General features: G+C 45.8%; 2 protein-coding genes across 2 annotated transcripts in view; both read right to left on the bottom strand.

Annotated features, from left to right (window-relative positions):
- The window catches only part of FRAS1 (Fraser extracellular matrix complex subunit 1), a 59,440-nt gene extending 41,464 nt beyond the window's left edge, over positions 1–17,976 (bottom strand). The window contains exons 1-9 of the mRNA XM_088164324.1: positions 17,837–17,976; positions 17,425–17,559; positions 12,638–12,781; positions 11,180–11,320; positions 10,645–10,785; positions 9,744–9,917; positions 7,746–7,886; positions 6,317–6,460; positions 760–912 (exon numbers count right to left, since the gene is read on the bottom strand). Of these exons, the coding sequence (XP_088020450.1) occupies positions 760–912; positions 6,317–6,460; positions 7,746–7,886; positions 9,744–9,917; positions 10,645–10,785; positions 11,180–11,320; positions 12,638–12,781; positions 17,425–17,559; positions 17,837–17,879 (1,216 nt within the window). The 5' untranslated portion in view covers positions 17,880–17,976. The remainder of the gene's footprint in view (positions 1–759; positions 913–6,316; positions 6,461–7,745; positions 7,887–9,743; positions 9,918–10,644; positions 10,786–11,179; positions 11,321–12,637; positions 12,782–17,424; positions 17,560–17,836) is intronic.
- A 376-nt stretch (positions 17,977–18,352) lies between these two features.
- The window catches only part of LOC106858298 (extracellular matrix organizing protein FRAS1-like), a 42,501-nt gene continuing 41,148 nt past the window's right edge, over positions 18,353–19,705 (bottom strand). The window contains exon 13 of the mRNA XM_088164431.1: positions 18,353–18,423. Coding sequence (XP_088020557.1) covers positions 18,353–18,423 — 71 coding nt within the window. The remainder of the gene's footprint in view (positions 18,424–19,705) is intronic.

The following is a 19,705-nucleotide window of genomic DNA, read 5'->3' on the forward strand; positions in this document are numbered from 1 at the left end:
TACCAGGAAGGCAAAACCTCTCTCTCTCTCTCTCTCTCAGGGGCCTTTCCAATCAAGTGTTACAGAGTATGTTTCATAGCTCTGAGATCTCATTTGTCAAAAACAGATAAATAAACACACAGCTCCCAGAATGCTGGAGAGAAGCTTTGAAATATTACCCACTCTAAACTAGATTAGGAAATGCCACTTCCTGCAAAAGGAGCATCTACATTTTGCTGAGTATCTGGTCTCGGTTCTTTTCTCTGAAACTGAAAACCCTTTGCTCAGCTTTGAGCTTTACCACATCTCTGTCAGCCACAGAACAAGAAAAGGAACCTTCTTCCTTCTAAGAGCCCAGGGAGTACAAAGCAGCTCAGACAACGACTGGAATATGAAACCACATCAAGAACTAAAAGTGGAGGAGATGCAGGGACACATTAGAAAAGAAAATGCACCACGGGTGCTGCATCCATCCCACCAGCCTAAAAAGCTGAATGAAATTGGCTTTCTGTTTTAGGAGCTGCTACAAGCCATCACCTTCTGGGCCATCACTGTAGCAAGACAAGCCTCAGTTACAGACCTCAGTTAGAGTGATGTTCCATCCCAGGCTGCAAAATATCCTGAGAAACCCCCACCAAAAAGAAAAAAAGACCTGCTGAAGTGCAGCGTCCTGCCAGCTGGACCAAGCTCCTGTGCTCAACAGGAACCATTTGATGGGAGCTGTGACAAGGATGCAGGCAGCTCCTGGCAGCTGCTCGAGCTGTGTGTGGAAGAACTCACTCTTGCAGGCACCGTTGTGGGTGTAGTGTCCTGGAGGGCAGTGAGGCAGGCACAGATCCCCCAGGAGCAGGTGACGGCTGTTCTGGCACTTGAGGCACACGCTGCCCGTGTCCCGCAGGTTGGCCACGCACTGCTGGCACAGGGGGTGGCAGTCTGCAGGGAGAAGGGAACAAGGGACACTGAGCACACAGGGACAGCACAGAGCTTAGCTCACAACTCCAGGAGGGCATCAGGGATGCAACTGTGAGAGCAAATCCTGCTACCTGGAACTCCCGTATCCGAGGAGCATTCCTTTCCTCTTGTGCTCTTCCTGAGCACCACAACCTTTTCACTTTTCCTCCTGCCCCATTCAAGCATCCTCTTTCCCACCCTTAAGTGAGCTTGGGAAAGCTTTGCACAAAACCAACTTTAAGCCCTTTTCTTTCCAAGACCTTTCGCTGATTTTGAGTGCCTCTACCTATAGGTTTCACTTGAGCTCCGTTGAAGGTCTCAGGCACTCACCTCCCTCTGCTCTCACCATGGAAAAACGAGGAGCAGAACCTGTACAGCTTTATGACCTTCTCCTGTAGTTCCTGCTTTTCACATTTTCCCACACAAATGAGACATCCATACCCTGAAAAAGCCACAGCAGTCCTCAAAGCCAGGCCAAGAGTGGTATCAGAGTGCCTCAAAACCTTTTCCTTTTTCCATTTTTCCCTAGCAGGACGCAAGCTTGTGTCTCCTGACCTCTGCCTGAACTTAGGTGCTTCAAAAGGTTTGACAACAAGCCTTTTGTGTGCACAAAGGTGCAGTGTAAGGCAACCTGAAAGCCAAATTAATCCTCATTATGGTAATTGAGGAAATTATAAAGGAAATGACGACTGTCTTGAAAGATATGTAACAATGAGGCTTGATTTGAGTACCTGGCCTATTGTCAGATTTCTGCTGCAGGTTCACCTTTCTGCCTTTTGTCTCCTGTGACAGCACTACTACAGATTGTCAGGCAATCTAAATTTACAAGCTGAAGACAGGCTCACATGGGAGCCTGGAGGAATTCTGCATCCATAGCTGCAGGAGCAGGGCAGAGACTGGAGCCTGGTCCCAGCTGACATCTCCTGCGTGTCACACACAGGTGATTCTCACCAAACACTGCTCCAAAAACCCAGAGGCACCTCCGAAATTGGTCCAGTCCTGACTGCAGGCAGAGATCCAAGCTTCTTAGAGAGCTGCTCCTTCACCTCCTGCTTTTACAAGGTATAAAATCCATCAGGTTTCTGCCCTGTGCTCTTTGGAGCTGGGAAATGACCAGCCTGAGCTGGGGTGAAGGTGTGCAGGAAGAGACACTGTGCTTCAGCTAAAAGCAAGCAGCACAAGAGGTCATGCTCCTCAACTCAGTGACCAACCCCAGAACCTCCTCAGAGGGGCTACAGCTCATTCTGCAGCTTCCCACAGCTCAGGCTAACAACTCCATACCCAAGGCAAAAATCCCATCGATCTTCACAGCCAAAATCCCAAAATACACTGACAGCAGAGTGGAAAGAGCTGCCATGTCTCTGGAACCCCTGGAGCCAGAAAGGATCACATGCAGCCCACCTTAGGGAGCAAGGACTATGAAATCATCCCAAAGGCCCTGAGTACCTGTAATGTGTAAGGGCTGGAGGTGGGGTGATGAGTTTTAGGCACTTATAACCAATAAAATTAACATAAATCCAATCAGTTTTTTGTACTTCCACGTTTACCTGGTAATATGTTGACTCTCCTTACTGCTAAAATACTCCTCCAGTTGAATCTCTTGCTGGAGCCACTGGTCTCTAATAAAGAGCTTTGGCAGGGTATAATGAGTAACAAATCTGGTCAAAAGGTTTCAGAAGTAGAGCATAAAAATAGGCTGAGAAAATGTATGGTATCCAAAAAGTCAGCAAAAAAACTAAATTCTCCCAAACTAATATTTAAAAATCTAAGTATCTACAAAACTGTGTTGCTGCTGCAGTGGAGTTTTCTCTTCACAACCTCTATTTTCACTCCTACGAGTGGAAAGAGTTTTCTCAGTTACTGTTTTAGGATGAATCAGCCCCATCATTCTCTTGTTCCTTTGCAAGCCTGGAGATCAAAGCACACACAGCACCAACAAAAAACCCAGGGCTGAGGCTCATGGTGAATTTGAGGGACATTGGGGAGCGAGTGAGAGAGTGAGGGAAGAACTGAAGGGCTTTGTTTAGGGAGAGATGATTTCACTTTTTCACAGCAGGCTGCCTTTGAAGCGAGGACTAACAGAAGGGGGATGTTTTCCTTGTGCTTCTCAGTAACACCCCACAGCCCTATTCGTTTCCTGCTTCTGCCTTCTCCCTGTCAGTCCCCACTCCAGCTCATTACAGCCTGTGGGATTTGGGTTTTCTGGAGCCTTGACAGCCCCAGCTGCTTGCAGGTCAGTGTAACACAAGTTAATTAATTCCCTCAGACCCCTTCCAGTATGCAAACTGGATTCTCAGGAAGTCTGTCACCACTTGGCTTGTAGTCCTAATGCCTCCCTCCTCATCTTCCTGAGATGTTTTCCTGCTCCCCTTCCAGCTGACTCTGGTTTCCTCCTGGTTCACCTCTATGCAAAAATAACCTCCATCACCTATCGCTGATTTCCTATAAAGCAACTTTCACTGTAAAGCAGAATGGAAACGCTTACATGGATTTCCAGAGTTGACTTCCACACCGTCTTTAGCTTTCTCTTAGCAAAGAAAACAGTGCCCTTCCTATGTGGAAATTATCTGTTACAGATTGTTCTAAGACAAAAGAGGCTGTTGGGGAGACAAAACCATCTCTGAAGTGTTTGTGAATGCTCCCAAAGGAAACCAGTGGCATTTCTGCCTCTCAAGCTCCAGCATTAGCTAAGCAATCACCAGCTCATATTGTTTAAGCATCATCCCTCTTAGGGGCTCTCCAGAAAAGTATTTCCTGATGCAAGTTTTGTGCTGTGCTCTGAGACCTGAGGTTTACAAGAGAGCATGACTTAAAATCAGCACTGAAACCACCACACACTTTTATAGGCACCTCCAAGTGCAAAAAGTCTCTGGTCTTACAGTAAATCCAGAAAGCAAGTCAGTGTGGTTGGTTTAAAAGGATATGCAACAGGGACCAGGACTTCTGGCTTGTTTTGGTTGTTGGAATGTTTTTCTTGTCTCTCTTTTCCAAGGCCTGAAAGAGAATCTGTCACTCAAACAAGTGAATTCCTGGTGAAGTGCAACCACATTTGCAGGGATCTGCCTGCATCCTGTGTGAGAGCTTCCCTTTGCAGTGAGGGGGAGATGCAGCTGGATGGTGCCTGGCACAAAGGAGCCCAGAGCAAAGCAAGGAAAGGATTTTTCCTCCTCTGGCAGTTCAGCTGCTCATTCTGTAGGAGGCTGCACACCAGTGAGTGGAGCTAAGCCCCTCTTGCTCTGCACAGCCAAACTCCAGCTCTCTGTGATGATATCAATGTCTCCCTAAAAGGACAGCAACAGCTCATTAATTTTACAAGGAACTGAGTATATTTCTTGTTGTCAGAGTGTCCCTTCTGGAATTTTAAGAGCAAGGCAGCAAAGCTTGTTACAGGCCCCCTCCTGAGCGAGTTCTTCTGGTTTAGCTTTGAACATTTTCCCAACTGCACACAGCCTAAGAAAGCAAGAGCCTGCAGAACACAGGGACTGGGAGCTCCCTTGCAGCTGGAATTCAGACCAGACTACAAAGGATTCTCTATCAGTTGGTGTTCACAGTTTTCTTCCACACCAGGTCCCTCTGTATTTGTCTAACTACCCTTCCATGCAGTCAGGAAAAGATCAACAGGGAAACCTCAAATCAGAAAAGGGAGGGCAGGGGTTTATGAGCAGGACAAGACTTTGAGCAGTGGTTGGGATTTTTAGACTGGTGATTGCAAAGTTTCCTGAAGCTGAAGTCGAGTTGGACAAGAGGGAGAGGGAAGTCAGAGAGTTTTCCAACTGGGAAAACAAAACCCACAGAAGTTGTGAGATCCAACAGGGGATAGCTAAAGTCTGTACATACACTTGGGCTATAAAATAAAATTAACCAACTGAGCACTCTCAGGGAAAAATTGGCACAAACTCTGTGTGCCCAAAACAGAGCTCAGAGACTCACTGATTTTTTAAAAGTTGAGGACATTCTGTCTTTCTTCTGCTTAAATGTGAAATGCTTATTTGATTAACTGCTGAAAACAAAACCTTTTGTTTTTCCTATTAACAAGGCAAATGTTCCAATCCTCATTCAGGTAACGTGCATTACACCAATAACACATTTACAATAACACCATTAATTCCCAGGCAATGGTTTGGAGTGACAGCTGGTTTTCTTCAACCTCTGTGAAAGATTTTCCCCTCCAGGTCCATAAAGTATGGAAGGTGACTATAATGCACAGCAGGCCCTATAAGCTGTAACACAATTCTGCCTGGAGGCTTGGGAATTAAAGATAAATGGGAAGATAATTGTAAAAATATATTGCTTTGGGAAGTGAAGGAAAAAGCTTTGTTAGATTCTGATGCAAATCATAATCTTATGAGAGTGTCAGGAGTTTTAATGTTCTCTTTTATGGGACAGCTGCTCTTTAACTGATAATTAATAACTTGGAAGGGCAAATTCAGCATTTCAATCAGTGCTGAATGAGAAGAATGAGTGAAACTCAACAACCTGGATGTGGAGATCTTTATCTCTAGGAGAACTGGTGACAAACATCCTTTCCTTAAACACCACACACAAATTTAGCACAAAGAGCAGCAACAACTTCAGACTGCAGATCCAGGGCCAAAGCACAACTTTTTTGTCAAGGTAAAAAAACCTCAGTTATGTTCCTCTGCAAGGGTTCTCACAGCACTTTCTCACTCCTCATACACTTTCTTTCCCTGCTCCTTTTGTCTTTGCAGACAAAACAATTGCTATTGTTTAAAAGGAAGATGAAGAAATGGTTCATGGAACTAAGCTGTGGAGAGCAAAGAAACAAGTCTTCCATAAAAAAACATCCAGGACATAGATGCAAGCAAAGAGAAGGCTCTGTGAAGGGAAATCATATTAAAGTGAGAACAATAGTCTCTCAATGGATTTATTTATTACTTCTAATGCATTTTGCCCTTTTCTTAGGATTCCTTATCTCATTTGGAACTGTTCAGCCTGGATTAAGCCTCACACACCGTAGCTTTTCTTGATAAAGAAAAAAAAAAAAGCTTGATAAAGCTCAGAAATTGTTGGAGCAGTTCCCAGGATATGTTTATACGTGTCTGTGTGATGGATTAAAAGCGATTTTTCTTTTTAAACAGATAAATGCAATCAGTGGTTTCAGATGATGGGCTTAAGTGCAGGCACTGAGCACCCACACAGCATAACCCCTATCCAGAAATCCTATTACCTCCCAAAAAATGCACACAGCAATGCTTGCTGTGCCAGCTTTCCTTTAGGGCCTCATAAACTGCTTCTTTGGATCACAAATTTTAACTGAACTCCTTTTCCTGAAGGTGTGAGCAGGACCTAAGCAGCTTTCCTGGCAGTGTGAAGCAGCAGTTGAATGGCACAGACAGATGATCCCCCAGCAGCTCCCCTTACTCACCCACACAATACCCCACCAGGTTGAGGTACTGCTCCTCCTTGCAGCCTGTCCTGCACCTCCCACGATCCAGAGTGGCATGGGGGTGGCAGGTTGAGCATTCCCCATCAGAGGGACCATGGCAGGTCTTGCAGGATGGATGGCAGGCTGAGGAAGAAAATCAACACCCCTGGTTATGCTCCCTGTGCACCCTCTCCCCTCCCTTCCCCAAACAGCAGCTCCCACCATCCTTTACTCCTACTTTAAAACATGGGCATTAAATGGTCTAATGGCACCAGGGACTGCAGAGCTGTGCTTTGGAAGGCTCTTACATCCTCATTTTGAATAAACAAGATGAGGAATGGATTGTCAGTTTAAAAAATGTGATTTGTTCCCTGCATTAATCAAGGTATAGATCTACACACAATATAAAAGAGAGAGACATTGGTCCTTTTATTCCTCCCTCCAGCATATGCTTGTGCATATAAAAAACCAGAGTGGGATGCACAGGGGAGGATAAATTAAACTTCTCTTGGGATTGCATGAACATCATTGTGGAGCTTGATATGCATGAGAGGAAAACTGAGCAATGATTTTTCCAGCAAGCCCTCCCAAACTGAAACCTCTAAAGCAGGAATGCCCTGCCAGCTCATTAGCCACTCTGTCTGCTAAAAGCTCAACAAAAACATAGCAGAGAAAGTGGCTTAAGAGAGCTCCAAAATATTTCATGGACTGCTTTTGTATCCTCCCAGCTTTAAAGATGCCAGATTTCCATGCTACAGATCTGAAGGAGATAAAAATACTACAGCTAACAGTCAGTTAAAAAATTCTTAAAAACTACTTTCAAAGCTCTTTATGAATAAAAGGACACAGCTTGCAAGATGCCACTTTCCTGACACGGAAATTTTGTTTCTAAGACATTTATATAAGCCTGAAACCACGTAAAGCAGCACTCAGCAGTTACCTCAGCTTTAAGGTGCCAGTGCACACCTCAGAACCGATCAATCTTGCCAATAGCCTGACAAATAAATCTATTTATAGAGTTGTTCCTTGGCTGAATAAATTGAATAAATAGAAGAATGAACTTTAGAAAAGGTTTTTCTCTCTAAATTTGAGGCTTTGCCTAATAAAAGCATTTTCTTTTTCGGTGCTGTCCATTGAAGAGTTTTTTCTACATCACACAAGGTAGGAACATCATTCTGAACTCAAGCACAAAATATCATCAGGGAAACAGTTCTGAGGAGCAAAACTGAGTGTAATTTATGATTCCAAGCTACATTTCTCTCCCATTAGGAGGAGATTCCATTCCCTGAAATTAGACTATCCTATTATCCCCTGAAAATACTTGAACAGCTTGATAAAAACCTGCCAGCATCTCCAACTACACAGAGCAAAGCCCCCCCCCAGGCCGTGCCTGGAATGGGATGCAGCAGAGCAGCTGCAGGTGACTCACAGGAGCAGCGATCCCCGTGGCTGAACAGCCCCTCAGGACATGCAGGGAGGCACCTGCCCTCCAGCAGCACTTGAGAATCCGGGCAAGATGTGCAGTCCTGGGATGAATTCCCCACACAGCCTGCACAGGAGGAGTGGCACTCTGCAGGGAAGGGAAGGGACAAACAAGAACACACAGAAAGCCAAATTAATCCTGGATTATTTCGCTTGGTACTGCCCCAAAATATGGCCAGATTGCTTTCTTGGCAAGGATGACAAGAAGGTATTTTTCCTCTACAGGAGCCTCTGCTTGTGAGAGGTAGCAAGGACTACAAAGTAGAGAGCAGTTCCTGAAGATAAGGAGCAAGCAGAGACAGCTGCATATTTAATATTTCTTTGCACTCACTCAGTTCATTACTGAAAAGCAAAGCTGAGCTGCCCAACACTGTGTGATGCTGTTGTCCTCCCCAGAAGAGCTCTGGGCTTCTGCAAACTTCCCAGCTGCTGAAATCACCTTGTGCTGTCACCCTGCATTACTCCAGGCAGGGTTTCCTATCACTGCACAGTTATCATCAGCCATTCTGGAGCAAATATCCACAGAGGAGGACTGGTCATCTGAAGGGAATGCTCATCACAAGGATGATCCAGCAAGAAGGAAGAGTGCAGTTAAAAACTGCATTTCTTTCCTGGCACTGACCCTAAACCAAACCATCTTCAGCTAAGCCAAATAATCAAATAAATACATAAACTTTCTAGTTAAAAACCTCAAACTTATTAGAGCAGTGGCTGGAGACCACAGGTTCCACCATGTGAGCTGAACACAGACCTTTGGACTCTGGGGAGACAAGACACAGGGCTGGGCAGAGGAAATGAAATTAAATAAAATAATTTATACAACTACACCTAGCTGGCTGCCAGGGAGATCTTTAAGGCCCCTTCCAACCCAGACCATTTTATGACTCTACAAATCCAGCATTTTGCCCTACATATGAACACATTTCTGTTCTGCACACTGTTTGGGGTTTGCTTTTTCCAAAAGGTTGAACCTACAAACCTTGCATGAGTATTTTATAGTGAGAGCTCAGAGTCTGACATGTTGAACACTCACCCCTTTCTACAATAAATCAAACTCCCACCCTAATGCCATCCCTGACACAGCAGAGCCAATACCACGAGGGGCTGTGCTGGGATTCTTGCCCCACGACATAATTCAGTGCTGTCACAGAGCTCTGCTCAGGCCTGTTCACCCACAAAAAAAAAAAAAAAGAAACCATTTATTCATTTTTAACATCCTCTAAAACAAAAAAATGAGCTTGTACTCATTCCACTGAGCTGAGGCAAAGAGATAAAATCAAAATAACAGGATTTTAAATTATGTCCACTTTTAAAAGATAGGTTTTTTTTCCAACAAGAAGAAACAGCCATCAGTAGTGTTGTTACTATTGTTATTACTACTACTTTATTTGAGTCACTATCTCTCTGACTGGTGGGAAGCCACACATATCCCCAGTGTACATCCCATTAGCCACTTTTCCAAACTCCAGCCTTCATGGAAATGCTTCCCAGCTGGTATTTCAGGAGCAGGGATGGCAGGTGTGCTGCAGGGCATGTAGCAGAAGAGCTTCCTCAAAAGAAAAGACTGGTGTGGGATGGCTTGACCTGCTCCAAGGGCTAAGAAGGAGAAAGCTCAGTCTTTTTTGAAAAGGATTTAAGGATTGATCCTGCTTCAAAGTAAGTCAGTGCTAAAAATCACACACTCAGCTTCAATGCAAAGGAGGCTATGCTGAGCTGAGCTGTGCAGGCTTGAACACAGGCATTTGAAAATAAAGTATCTGAGTCTTTTAGTCATGAGCCTGATGTAGATTACATCTTCCCTCCAAAGGACTAGGATCTGCCATTTGCAAAGTTACAGAGTTTGAACACTCAGGGCAGCCACGAGGCAAGCACGAATCACGAATCACACGTGGTACAAGCTCCTGCCAAACACCCAAACCCCAGGGCTGTGAAAAGCTCTTCTCACCTCTGCAGATCCCGGTGCTATCCACATGGAAGTGGGATGGGCAGGCAGGGAGGCAAAGGCCATGGAGAGCTCCTTCCCCGGGCAGGTGAGGCTGCAGGACATCCTCGGGCTCCCGGCACTGCAGGCACTGTGCAGCCCCCGGGCCGCTGCAGGAGTGACAGGATGGGTGGCAACCTGGGCACAGGGGGACAGAGCCATCAGAGCCACAGCTTTACCAGGGACAGGGACAAGGGACAGCTTTCCCAGAGACAGTGACAAGGCCCAACAGCATTTCTACAACAGAGCAGGGATTTTAGAAAAATACCTTGCCATCACTCCTCTCGCCCCCAAGGAATGGCTCTTTTCCTGAGTAAAGCTGATGAACAAATAAAAAACTGCAGCCCTGTGCCACAGGCAGCCAATTCTCCTTTAATTTTTGGAGCTGCAACACTCAGCTCAGTCTCACTAGGAGGGACAGCAAGAACTGACAGTGTGAAGGGCTCACATGAAGCAGAAATTCACCTTCCCAATTTTCACTCTTCCCACCACTGCAAAGATGACCTCAGTGTTTGCAAATCTACCAGATGTGTGTGGAATTTCGTACCAGGGGTGTGTGGAATTTCATACCAGGGGTATGTGGAATTTCATCCACCTCTTAACTCGTGGTGAGAAAAACAACAATGGAAGCAATGTACATTTATTTCAGCAGTGTACACAGAGAAGGGAAACAAAAAGTCCCTGAAATCACTAAATCCTGGGAGTGTGAAAGCAGAAAGTATGTGGGAAAATTCCCTTTTTCTCAAAGCAGGAAACAATCCACAGGGAAGGCAGGAATTAAGCATCGACTGTTCAGCATGGGATAAAGACAAAACAAAACCTGGTTTACAGCAGCTGGGGAACTTATTCCAAGTACAGAGCTTACCCTTGCAGATGTTGTGATCCTGGTAAAAACCCTCTCCACAGCTCTCCAGGCACTGGCCCTGGTGCAATGCCAGAGGGAAGGAACAGGAGGTGCAGTGAGTGGCCAGAGGTCCCTGGCACGTGGAGCATGAAGCGTGACAAGCTGATAAAGAAACAGAGCACACAGAAATGAAACATCCCATTTTTACTCCTTCACAGTGCTGGTGTTGACTACAGCCCTCTCCAGCTGTAGAAAACTCTCAGCTAGGTGAACTAATGAGAATAGAAGTGCCCATTATTAACAAGTGCTAACAGTACTAACTCTCATTCACACAATGCTTTGAATATGTATCTCAGCATGTTTCACAAGCAAAATATGTTGTTTGAAACAACTCATCACAAGTGAACCGAAGAAAACAACAACAAAAAAAATTCCCTGTCCCCACTCTCATTTCTGTGCTCTTAAAATTCCCTCCCCACATCTGAGGAAGAGCAAGCAACACGAGGAGGGTGCCCTGAGAGCCTAGGAAAGGATCATGCAAAAATCCACCTCTTACCTCTGCACCTTCCACTGCCACCGGGGAAATGTCCATGTGGGCACTGAGGGATGCACCTGCCCTGGTGTAACAGCTTCCCTGCAGCACAGCTCACACACCTGCCTGCCTCTGGAGAGCACCTCTCACAGGAATGGCCACAGGCTGCCAAGGGAACAGCTCATTAATGACATGAGAGCAGCAGAGCCATCAGCCTCTCCCCGTGGATGGAAACCACCCTATAAATCTTTGTATGGCACTGTACAGCAAGCAGCAGTTACCACACTGTCCAGGGAGGAGGGGGGAAAAGGTGATTTCAAAAAATGGCAATATTCCCCCTCCCCCTTTTCTTCAAAGTGGGAAAATGCAGCTGAAGTCAAGCAGGATAATTTTTCTTAGCAATTCTTGTGGTCCATATTATCCCAGGCAATCAGCCTGGAAGTGAACTGATCTGTTGTCCAAGAGCACCATGGAACTCTGGCTTCCCTAAGGCAATATTCTGCTGGATATTTAGAAGAGTCAAGCATTTTATTTAACCAATTTCTGTTTCTTTTCACTAGACCAAGCAGATCTCCAGCTGGGTATCAAAATGCATGGTTTTAGGTAGAAGGTGAAAGGTCTGACTCTCAGAGATTTTAAGGAACAGCTATGGGGCTTCAAGAAACCACTGGCAATAAAAACTAAACCTAAGTTAAATTTCCTTTTCAGCTTAAATTATTGTCAGCTCTAAGATTTCAAGCCTGCACACTTAAAACACAGGTGAATAAAACTGCCTGGTACAGACATCAACCAAAATGAAGGGGAGCCTGCTCATCCAGAATAAGCACAAAGAGCAAAAATTTTGCCACCATGTTGCAGCTTTTAAGCTCTCTGTGGGGAGCTGTGGCCCAGGCTCACCTGTGTGAACCACACACCTGAAGCCCAACAAGCCCTGACTGACCATGGATTGTCCTCCCAAGCAGCTGGAGGTGACTGCCAACAGCAATCCAGGTTAGACTGGAATGCATGTGGAAAATGTGAGATTCCTTGTTTGAGATTTTTTTTTTTTTTCCCCTTCAGGATCTGTTTGAATTTTAATTCCCTCTAGCCACCTCCTCTCCTTTTTTCCCAGCAAAGCTTCCCAGCTCCCAAGGCACATCTGCTGTGCAGGTATTAGTTACTGTGATGCTGAATTATAATTAAATTTACAGAAACCTGCTGGCAAAGGCCATTTTTCTTTCCATAGACAAATGGATTTGTCAAGCCCTCAGAAACAACTCAGGTTTTCAAGCTGCTCGGCAAGGAAAAACCCCTAAAACCTTTCAGCATCTGATTAGCTTAAATGAATTAATAATCTCACAAACAAACAGCAGCTTCCCTCATCCAGTGTAAAAGCACAAGGTGCAGCTGGCTTGTCAGACATGAATAAAATCCCAGCTGCTGCACAGCTAAATGAAATATTGATCCCTGCTCGTGCAGAGCATTTCTCTCCCAGTTATTTACCAGTGCAGATGCCATCCTTGGGGTAGAAGCCGTGGCCACAGGTGGCCAGGCAGAGCCCTTGTTGCAGCACGTGTGCTGGGTGTTGGCAGGACAGGCACTGGCTCTCAGCAGCTCCCCAGCACGACGAGCACGACTCGTGACAAGCTGCAGGGGAGACAGAGGTGTAGGATGAGCCAACAACCTGCTTCCAACCTGCTCTTCACAAAAAAAGAGCCTGCACCACTTCTCTGCACGTTTGCTCAGCCTTGCACTGCTACACAACATGAAAAAATAACAACCACAACCCACTGCTGCTCTCACGTTAGAATCTTTCATCCAAGCCATCCCCAGGACAACTTCCAGCTGCATTTTGCACGTGGAATGTGACAGCAGCACAGATCAGAGAAGTTGGTGTAGCTTTTATCAGCCCAGGAGGAGTGTTGGGAACACTGTCAAGTCCCTGGTGCCCGGGGCTGCACAGGCACAAAGGGAAATAGGAAGAGATCCCATCTCAGATCCTTGGGGTGACTGCTGACAGTAACCCAGCTCTGGGCACGAACACAGAACCGTGCTGCAAGGCTGCACTCAAAATGAAAAACAAGCCAGCCTGCTTCCACAAACAACAACTCCTGTCCTTCCAGGTGCAGAAGGAACTGACTTCTCAGGAATCCTCACATGCTGTGCCTGAGTGACTCCTGGGGAAAATATGGGGGACAGACTCCTACCAAATCCTGTGCCACCAGTGTTGTAGCAACGGTGCAAATTACAGTTCTTTTAGCTGTTAAGGTTTTTTGGGTTTTTTTTCCTCAATTACACACAAATATGTTCCAAAGATGTTCTTCAATTAATTATTTCACAATAAGGCAGGCACATGCTTGTGCTCCCAGCCAGTGGCAGGTGGGAGAAAAGGGAACTCCTTGCTGCTTGCCCTGCAAACATGTCTGAAGTTGCAGCCACCCAAGAAAAACTCATCCATCAATAGCATCAGTGCAATGCAGAAACCAGCAGGCACAGCAGCAGCTCATCCACAGAACTAAGAGTATATTATTATTATTATTATACACGAGTCATATGGCACAGTAACACCCCATCCCAGGGGATTTCACTGCTGCCCAAGGCAGGGAAGTGCTATCAGCTCCATCTCACACGGAGGGAACTGGGACACGTGGGGTTAGAACAGGGAGTGTTCAGTGGGCAAGGCACAGGACATTTGAGCTCATGCCCAGCACATGGTCCTTTGGCATTGTGGATGCTCCTTCTCCACACCTCCACCTTGGTTGATCTTCCCTTTTCTTATCTTGATTTGCTGTTTGTTCTCCCTCATTCTCAGCTTCCTGCATCCTCCCCGATCATTCCTGTGGCTCTTCTGGGTCCTGAACACTCCAATGTGAGGAGTGTCTCAAAAGGACCCTGGGCATCCTGTACTGCAGAGGATCTTCCCCTCATAATCCCAACACAAGGAACACCAACCATCCCATCCCAAGGCAGAGCTTGTGCACAGTTTCCTGCTCCAGTCAATAATTTCCCTTGCTGATAAAAAAACCTGCATCTCATTCCAGCTTGGATGATTCTCAGGGCACGTCTACACTCCAAAGTTAACTGCAGAGTATGAGTTCATGCTGTAAATTTCTAAGCACTGAAATGTCCTCACTTCACCTTCCAGACCTGACTGTTTTGCTCCTCTCTGAGCTCACTCTAACTTTCACCATGTTTTTGAAAGAGTGGGTGCCAGGACTCGGATCCTTTAATTGCAGACTTCCCAGTGCACAGCTGGGACCCCAGCCTGTTACCCTGCCTCACTATGTCAGCACATCTGAACATTCCCAGTCATTTGCAAAGTTCTCAATCCTCCCTAGAGGTGCTGCTCCTTTCCAAGAGACACTTTTCCCTGCTGGCAGCCTGACTCTGTTTTTAAACAGTTACCAGCTGGCTCCTGCTGGCCCTTGGCAAAGCCCTGTGAGGGCAGTGAGGCCCTGGCACAGGCTCCATCCCTGCAAGTGTCCAAGGCCAGGCTGGATGGAGCTCTGAGCAACCTGGGATACTGGAAGTTGTCCACAGCAGAGGGGTTGGAACACAATCATCTTTACAGTCTCTTGCAACCCTAACTCTTCTATTCTGTGATTCCCTGATTACACACCCCGACTCCAGAATCCCTGGCTCTTTCATCACTGGATCTCTGCCAGGCTCAACAGCTGCTCCTCACCCAAACAGCCAGGCACCAACTCCACAGAAAGAACAAGGGACAAATGGAAACATTCAATGAGCCACTGTCAGCTCAAACATCTTTGCCTGCAGCAACGAAGTGGCTGCGAGAAAATAAATCACCAGAAGTGACTGCATGGCCAGGAAGCTGTTCCCACCCCCCAGGCTATTTCCAGTTTGGATTTATAGGGGCTGTCTCTTCTGCAAACACGTGAAACCCTCCCAGGTCTGACCACAGCAGGAGGGCAATGCCGGCGGTATCCCAGCAAGAACACAGAAGGCACTGCTGGGGTCCCAGCGATCTGTGCCACCTCTCCCCTGCACCCCTCCCTGGGAGCTGGGCAAGCTCAGCTCAGCCAGGCTCAGCCCCGGATCCTGGAGGATCCTCCACAGCCAGGGACAGCCGGGAAAAGCAACACAAAGGGAGCAGAAATCCAAGTGCTTTGCTCCAGAGTGAGCCGGGTCTGTTAGTGTCAAGTTACACACTTCAACACTGGCATTTTGGGAGATGAAAGCAGAAACACTCCTGTTCTGCCTGGGCTTCTGAATAATCCTGGAAACATAAATAATTAAGTTAGAAAAAGGCAGTGAGAGCATTGAACACTGCAAGTCCTTCGAGTCCTGCCATTCTACCGTGCAGACACAGTTTATTTTTGCTTCCCTTTGCTTTGCCTTCGGTGGGGGAGTTCTGTTTCTGCCAAGGGAGAGCCCACCACTCTGCCTGACACAAACTCAACCGTGATCATTAAATCCACTGCTACACAACTGAACTTATTGCCTTTTATTCTCAATTTTACTTTCTCTTAATGGTTTTAATTCTTCGCAAAAGCAAGTGGAGGGATGGGGGCAGGAAAACAACCCCGGTGTAGGATTAAAATAGGGCAGAGATAAACAACTGTAATCAAAAATTCCAAAGAGCCTCAATTAGACCAGCTGTTATAAAACACGAACAAAAGGAAAGGTTAATTCACTGTGTTTTTCTATAATGCAGACAACAGCGTTTCAACAAGAGGACAGAGCAAGAAACCTGGTGTTAAGTCTCTTTCAAGTCCAGAGTGAATTCCTCAAGAGAGAATTTACTGAACTGTAGCAATTAACACAGTCTAGTTCATCCTTCCTGTGATTCTGGAACATGCTTATTGTGGATGTTAAAACCATTATGAGGAAAATCTTTGGGAGCAGTCTGAGGCCCGTCTCAACAAGCTGATTAGAGATTTGCAGAAATAGAGAGGATACAAGGAAAAGAGTGAATGGCCATGAATTACAGACCACATGTGAAATGTAAGACTTTCTCCACTGGTTTGACTTTATGCAGAAAATGCAGCCAGGCAGAACTAAAGCAAATTGGTTTAATTCCCTTGAGGAAAGAGGAACAAATTTTCCCAGCAACATTCAGCTACAAGCATGTAAATCTGGATGGAGTGTAAAATCAGTAATCTACGAACCAGCAATAAAATGAAACATTAGCCTTTCCCTACCCCTTCAGCAGTACATGGGCACTGCCAATTAAAACACCACGAGCAGGTGGAAAGGAAATGATAAAATAAAACCAAATGAAGTAGAAGATGATTTGATACTTAAGCCTATAAATTCTTTTGGACTGGGTCTCTCTTATCTATTTATACATTCACAGTGGTGCCCTGGGCTGTAGTGGCTGCTGGAGGACAGAGGTTGTTCAGACTTTCAAAACTTGAAACAAGTGGTTGGCTCTTCAAGGGAAACCACTTCAGAAAAGGAAGCTGGACTTAGCATCTGAAGTGCTTTGCCCTGAGATGTGCCAAAAGCCCTCAGCCTCTATTGAATTCTGAGCAGGAGGGTTAGTTCCAGAGAAATTCAAGTGATGGCTCAGAAGTTAAGCATTTGCTCCACCCCTCTGCTGAATCAGAGATGCAGAAATAATTAGAAGGCCCTCTAAAAAGGCCAACATCAAGAAGGGAAAAGTGTTAATTTTAGAGAAAACAATTAAACTGCTATGATGAAAAAGCAGCTGCTTTACAGTTTGGGAAGAGTTTTAAGTATTTCAAAGGAGCAGGGGAAGCTCATAAAAGCACTGTCATAGCTCCATCAAAGAGAAAGCTAACTTCTGAATCTTACTCTCAAATCTTGCCAACTGCTAGGATAAAGGATTTAGACACATCTCAGTGTTTTATAGAATTACCAATTTATTTTGTAAAAATGCTTCCTGAGAACAGTGAGCTCAATGCACTTCCAGGAAGAGTGCACAGTGCGGATCGAACGAATGGCAAAACAAAGCAGAAAACTTCCCCAGAAAGTCTTTCCTGAGTCCTACCAATCCAAGCAATTTTCTATACACCTCAAAGTACCACATCCTGAAAGGTCTGGCATCAACAGGCAGTCTGCACTGAAGTCAAAGAAACACACAACAGAACCGACCCACTGAGGAATTGTCATTACCATTTCCCCAAGCAGTGATCAATTTTATCCTGCATGGCTTGGTTCCTCTGTTCACTCACCCCTTCCTTTACTCTCTAGGGTGAACATTAACACCTGTGTCAACAGCAGATGCCTCAAGAGAGGGGGTTCTCACAGCCCAGGCAGACCTTTTGCCATCACAGAGGCCTGCAGCCTCTTTTGTTTCGAGTTACCTGTGCAGAGGAGCTGATCCTGAACGTAGCCCTTGCCACAGGAAGTCACACACTGCCCGTCCTGCAGCAGCAGGGGTGGCTGGCATGAGGAGCACTCAAATCCATTGGTGCAGGCTGAGCAGGTTTCATTGCAGGCTTCCAGGAGAAAGAAAAGAGAAGAAAAATCAATCCCAAACCCCTGATGCGGAAAGACCCCTCTGCTCTGACAAAATGAGACGATTTTGCCTCATTTTAGCTAAAGAGTTCAAGAATTTGCTTGTTCTTCCGTGTGAAACCTCCCAAAGTCTCCTGGTTACAACACAACACGTGCCTGGAGCTTTCCCAAGCAAAGCCTGGCAATCCCTTTAGAATGAGCCCAGGGGATGGCACAGCAAGCAGCAGAGAAGGGGGTGCCAGCCCTTGCAGGAATTACCTAAGCAGGCCCCCCCGTGCTGGTAGAAGCCCTGCTCACACATCTCCACACAGCGCCCGTCCTGCAGCCACTTCCTGGGATCCTGGCAGGAGTCACAGCGATCTGAGGCCTGGGAACAGCTCACACAGTCTGGGTGGCACTCACCTGGCACAGGGGCAGCACAGAGAGGGAAAAACAAAAGCAGTTTTGGCAGTCAGGAAGGAGCAAAACGATGCAACTCCCAAATCCAAGTGAAATCCATCGCTTGTTTCCCTGGGTGGTACAAGGTGTGTTAGCTTTGGAGTGGGGTTTTATATATTAGATTATATCAAAGGGGCTAAATGTTTTATTGCTCTATTTAGTATGTGAGAAGCCATTATATAGACTCAGATTTTCTAGGCAATTGATTAAAAGGGTATTCATTGTCCACATGGTTTCTCAGCAGTAAAAATTTTAAGTCACCAGGAATTAACAGCCCGAAACAACCTGAATTTGAGATTGCTAAAGCCAAGCCCTGCAGTAAGTCAGGACTCTGTGTCAATGCCAGGTCAGAGTACAGGTGGCAGACTGCTCCCCCTCCAGAATGAAGAACTTCCTGGCCACAGGTACTTGGAGAGACACAGAACAATTTATCTCTAGCTACAAAAAAAGCTCCTCTGCTCCCAGCCAAGTGTTCTCAGCGAGGCTGCAAACCAAAAGCTCTCAGTGAGAGGGAATATATGCCGAATTTAACATAAATACAGCAGTGCCCAGGGCTTTTTGCTTTCCCCTGGCTGAAAAGGAGTGGGTTCTCTCTGCCAGCTTCCCCCAGCACATCTCTGAGAAGCAGCAATCAATTTTTGCTGGCTTTATGGAAGCAGATGCAGCAGAGGCTGGTATTCTGGGCTCACAGATTGAACTGCTGCAGGCTGCATTTTGCATTTGTTTCTCATCCCCCACCACTGCAAGACTGAAAATCACAGAGGGAAAAGAGCAGGTTTGGGTAAGGGAAACTGCCAGTTACCTTTCAGGACACAAAAAATGCAGGTTTGGCTCTGTATGTCCAATACCATGGCTCTGTAAGCCTGGGTTTTCCAAAATGCTACTATGATGGAAGCTAAATGGCCACTTTTTCAAGGATAAGCAGTAGACAGAGGCACTTGATGATAAAGAGAAGGGAGAGGTGCTGAGAACACTGTATCATCTATCCCTTCCTCAGCAGCCTGTGCAGATGCTGCTCCCTCTCAAAAATCCAGGACAATTCCATGGGAACATTCCTCACTTTTCTATCTCTAGTGCTTTGCATTTCCATTAGCATGCAGCAAACAATAAGCTTTAAAACAAGAAGATGGCAAATATGCCCAGGCACAATTAAACTGTGAAGCTATTTTCTTTTTTACTGAGATAAAGCATTAACTGGAGCACCCTGATAAAACCAAAGTTATATGACTGCAACAAGAAGAGCTACCAAAAACAACGAGCAACCCACAGCTAAAGACTCCCAACCATGAAATGTAAATCCAGGGGAATGACAATATCCTGGAGAAAAAGGAATTTATAGGTAAAATTACCATATAAGCCAAGGCTATGCTAGTCTTTCCAAACAATTATTAACTGGCAGCCATTCAGCCTCAGGTGAGCTTGTGGCATAACAGTGCATTCACATTCTTTCTTCTTCCCACTCCCAAGAAATAATCAGCAGCCCATAAACTCCAAAACTCACGCCAGGATTCAGAAAGGAGCAGTGGAAGAGAAAAGAAAAAGACAAAACACTTCCAAAACACCAACCCTGAGGAGAACTTATGCCAAAAGAAAGCTGTCATTTAAACCATGGGGAACCTGATCTAAGAACTGCATGGTATGGAAACGAGTTAGAGTGGAGACAGGTAAGACTCCGTGCAGGGATGGGGA

The sequence above is a fragment of the Sturnus vulgaris genome, chromosome 4 (assembly GCF_052056855.1).
Source record: "Sturnus vulgaris isolate bStuVul1 chromosome 4, bStuVul1.hap1, whole genome shotgun sequence".
Taxonomy (NCBI): Eukaryota; Metazoa; Chordata; class Aves; order Passeriformes; family Sturnidae; genus Sturnus; species Sturnus vulgaris.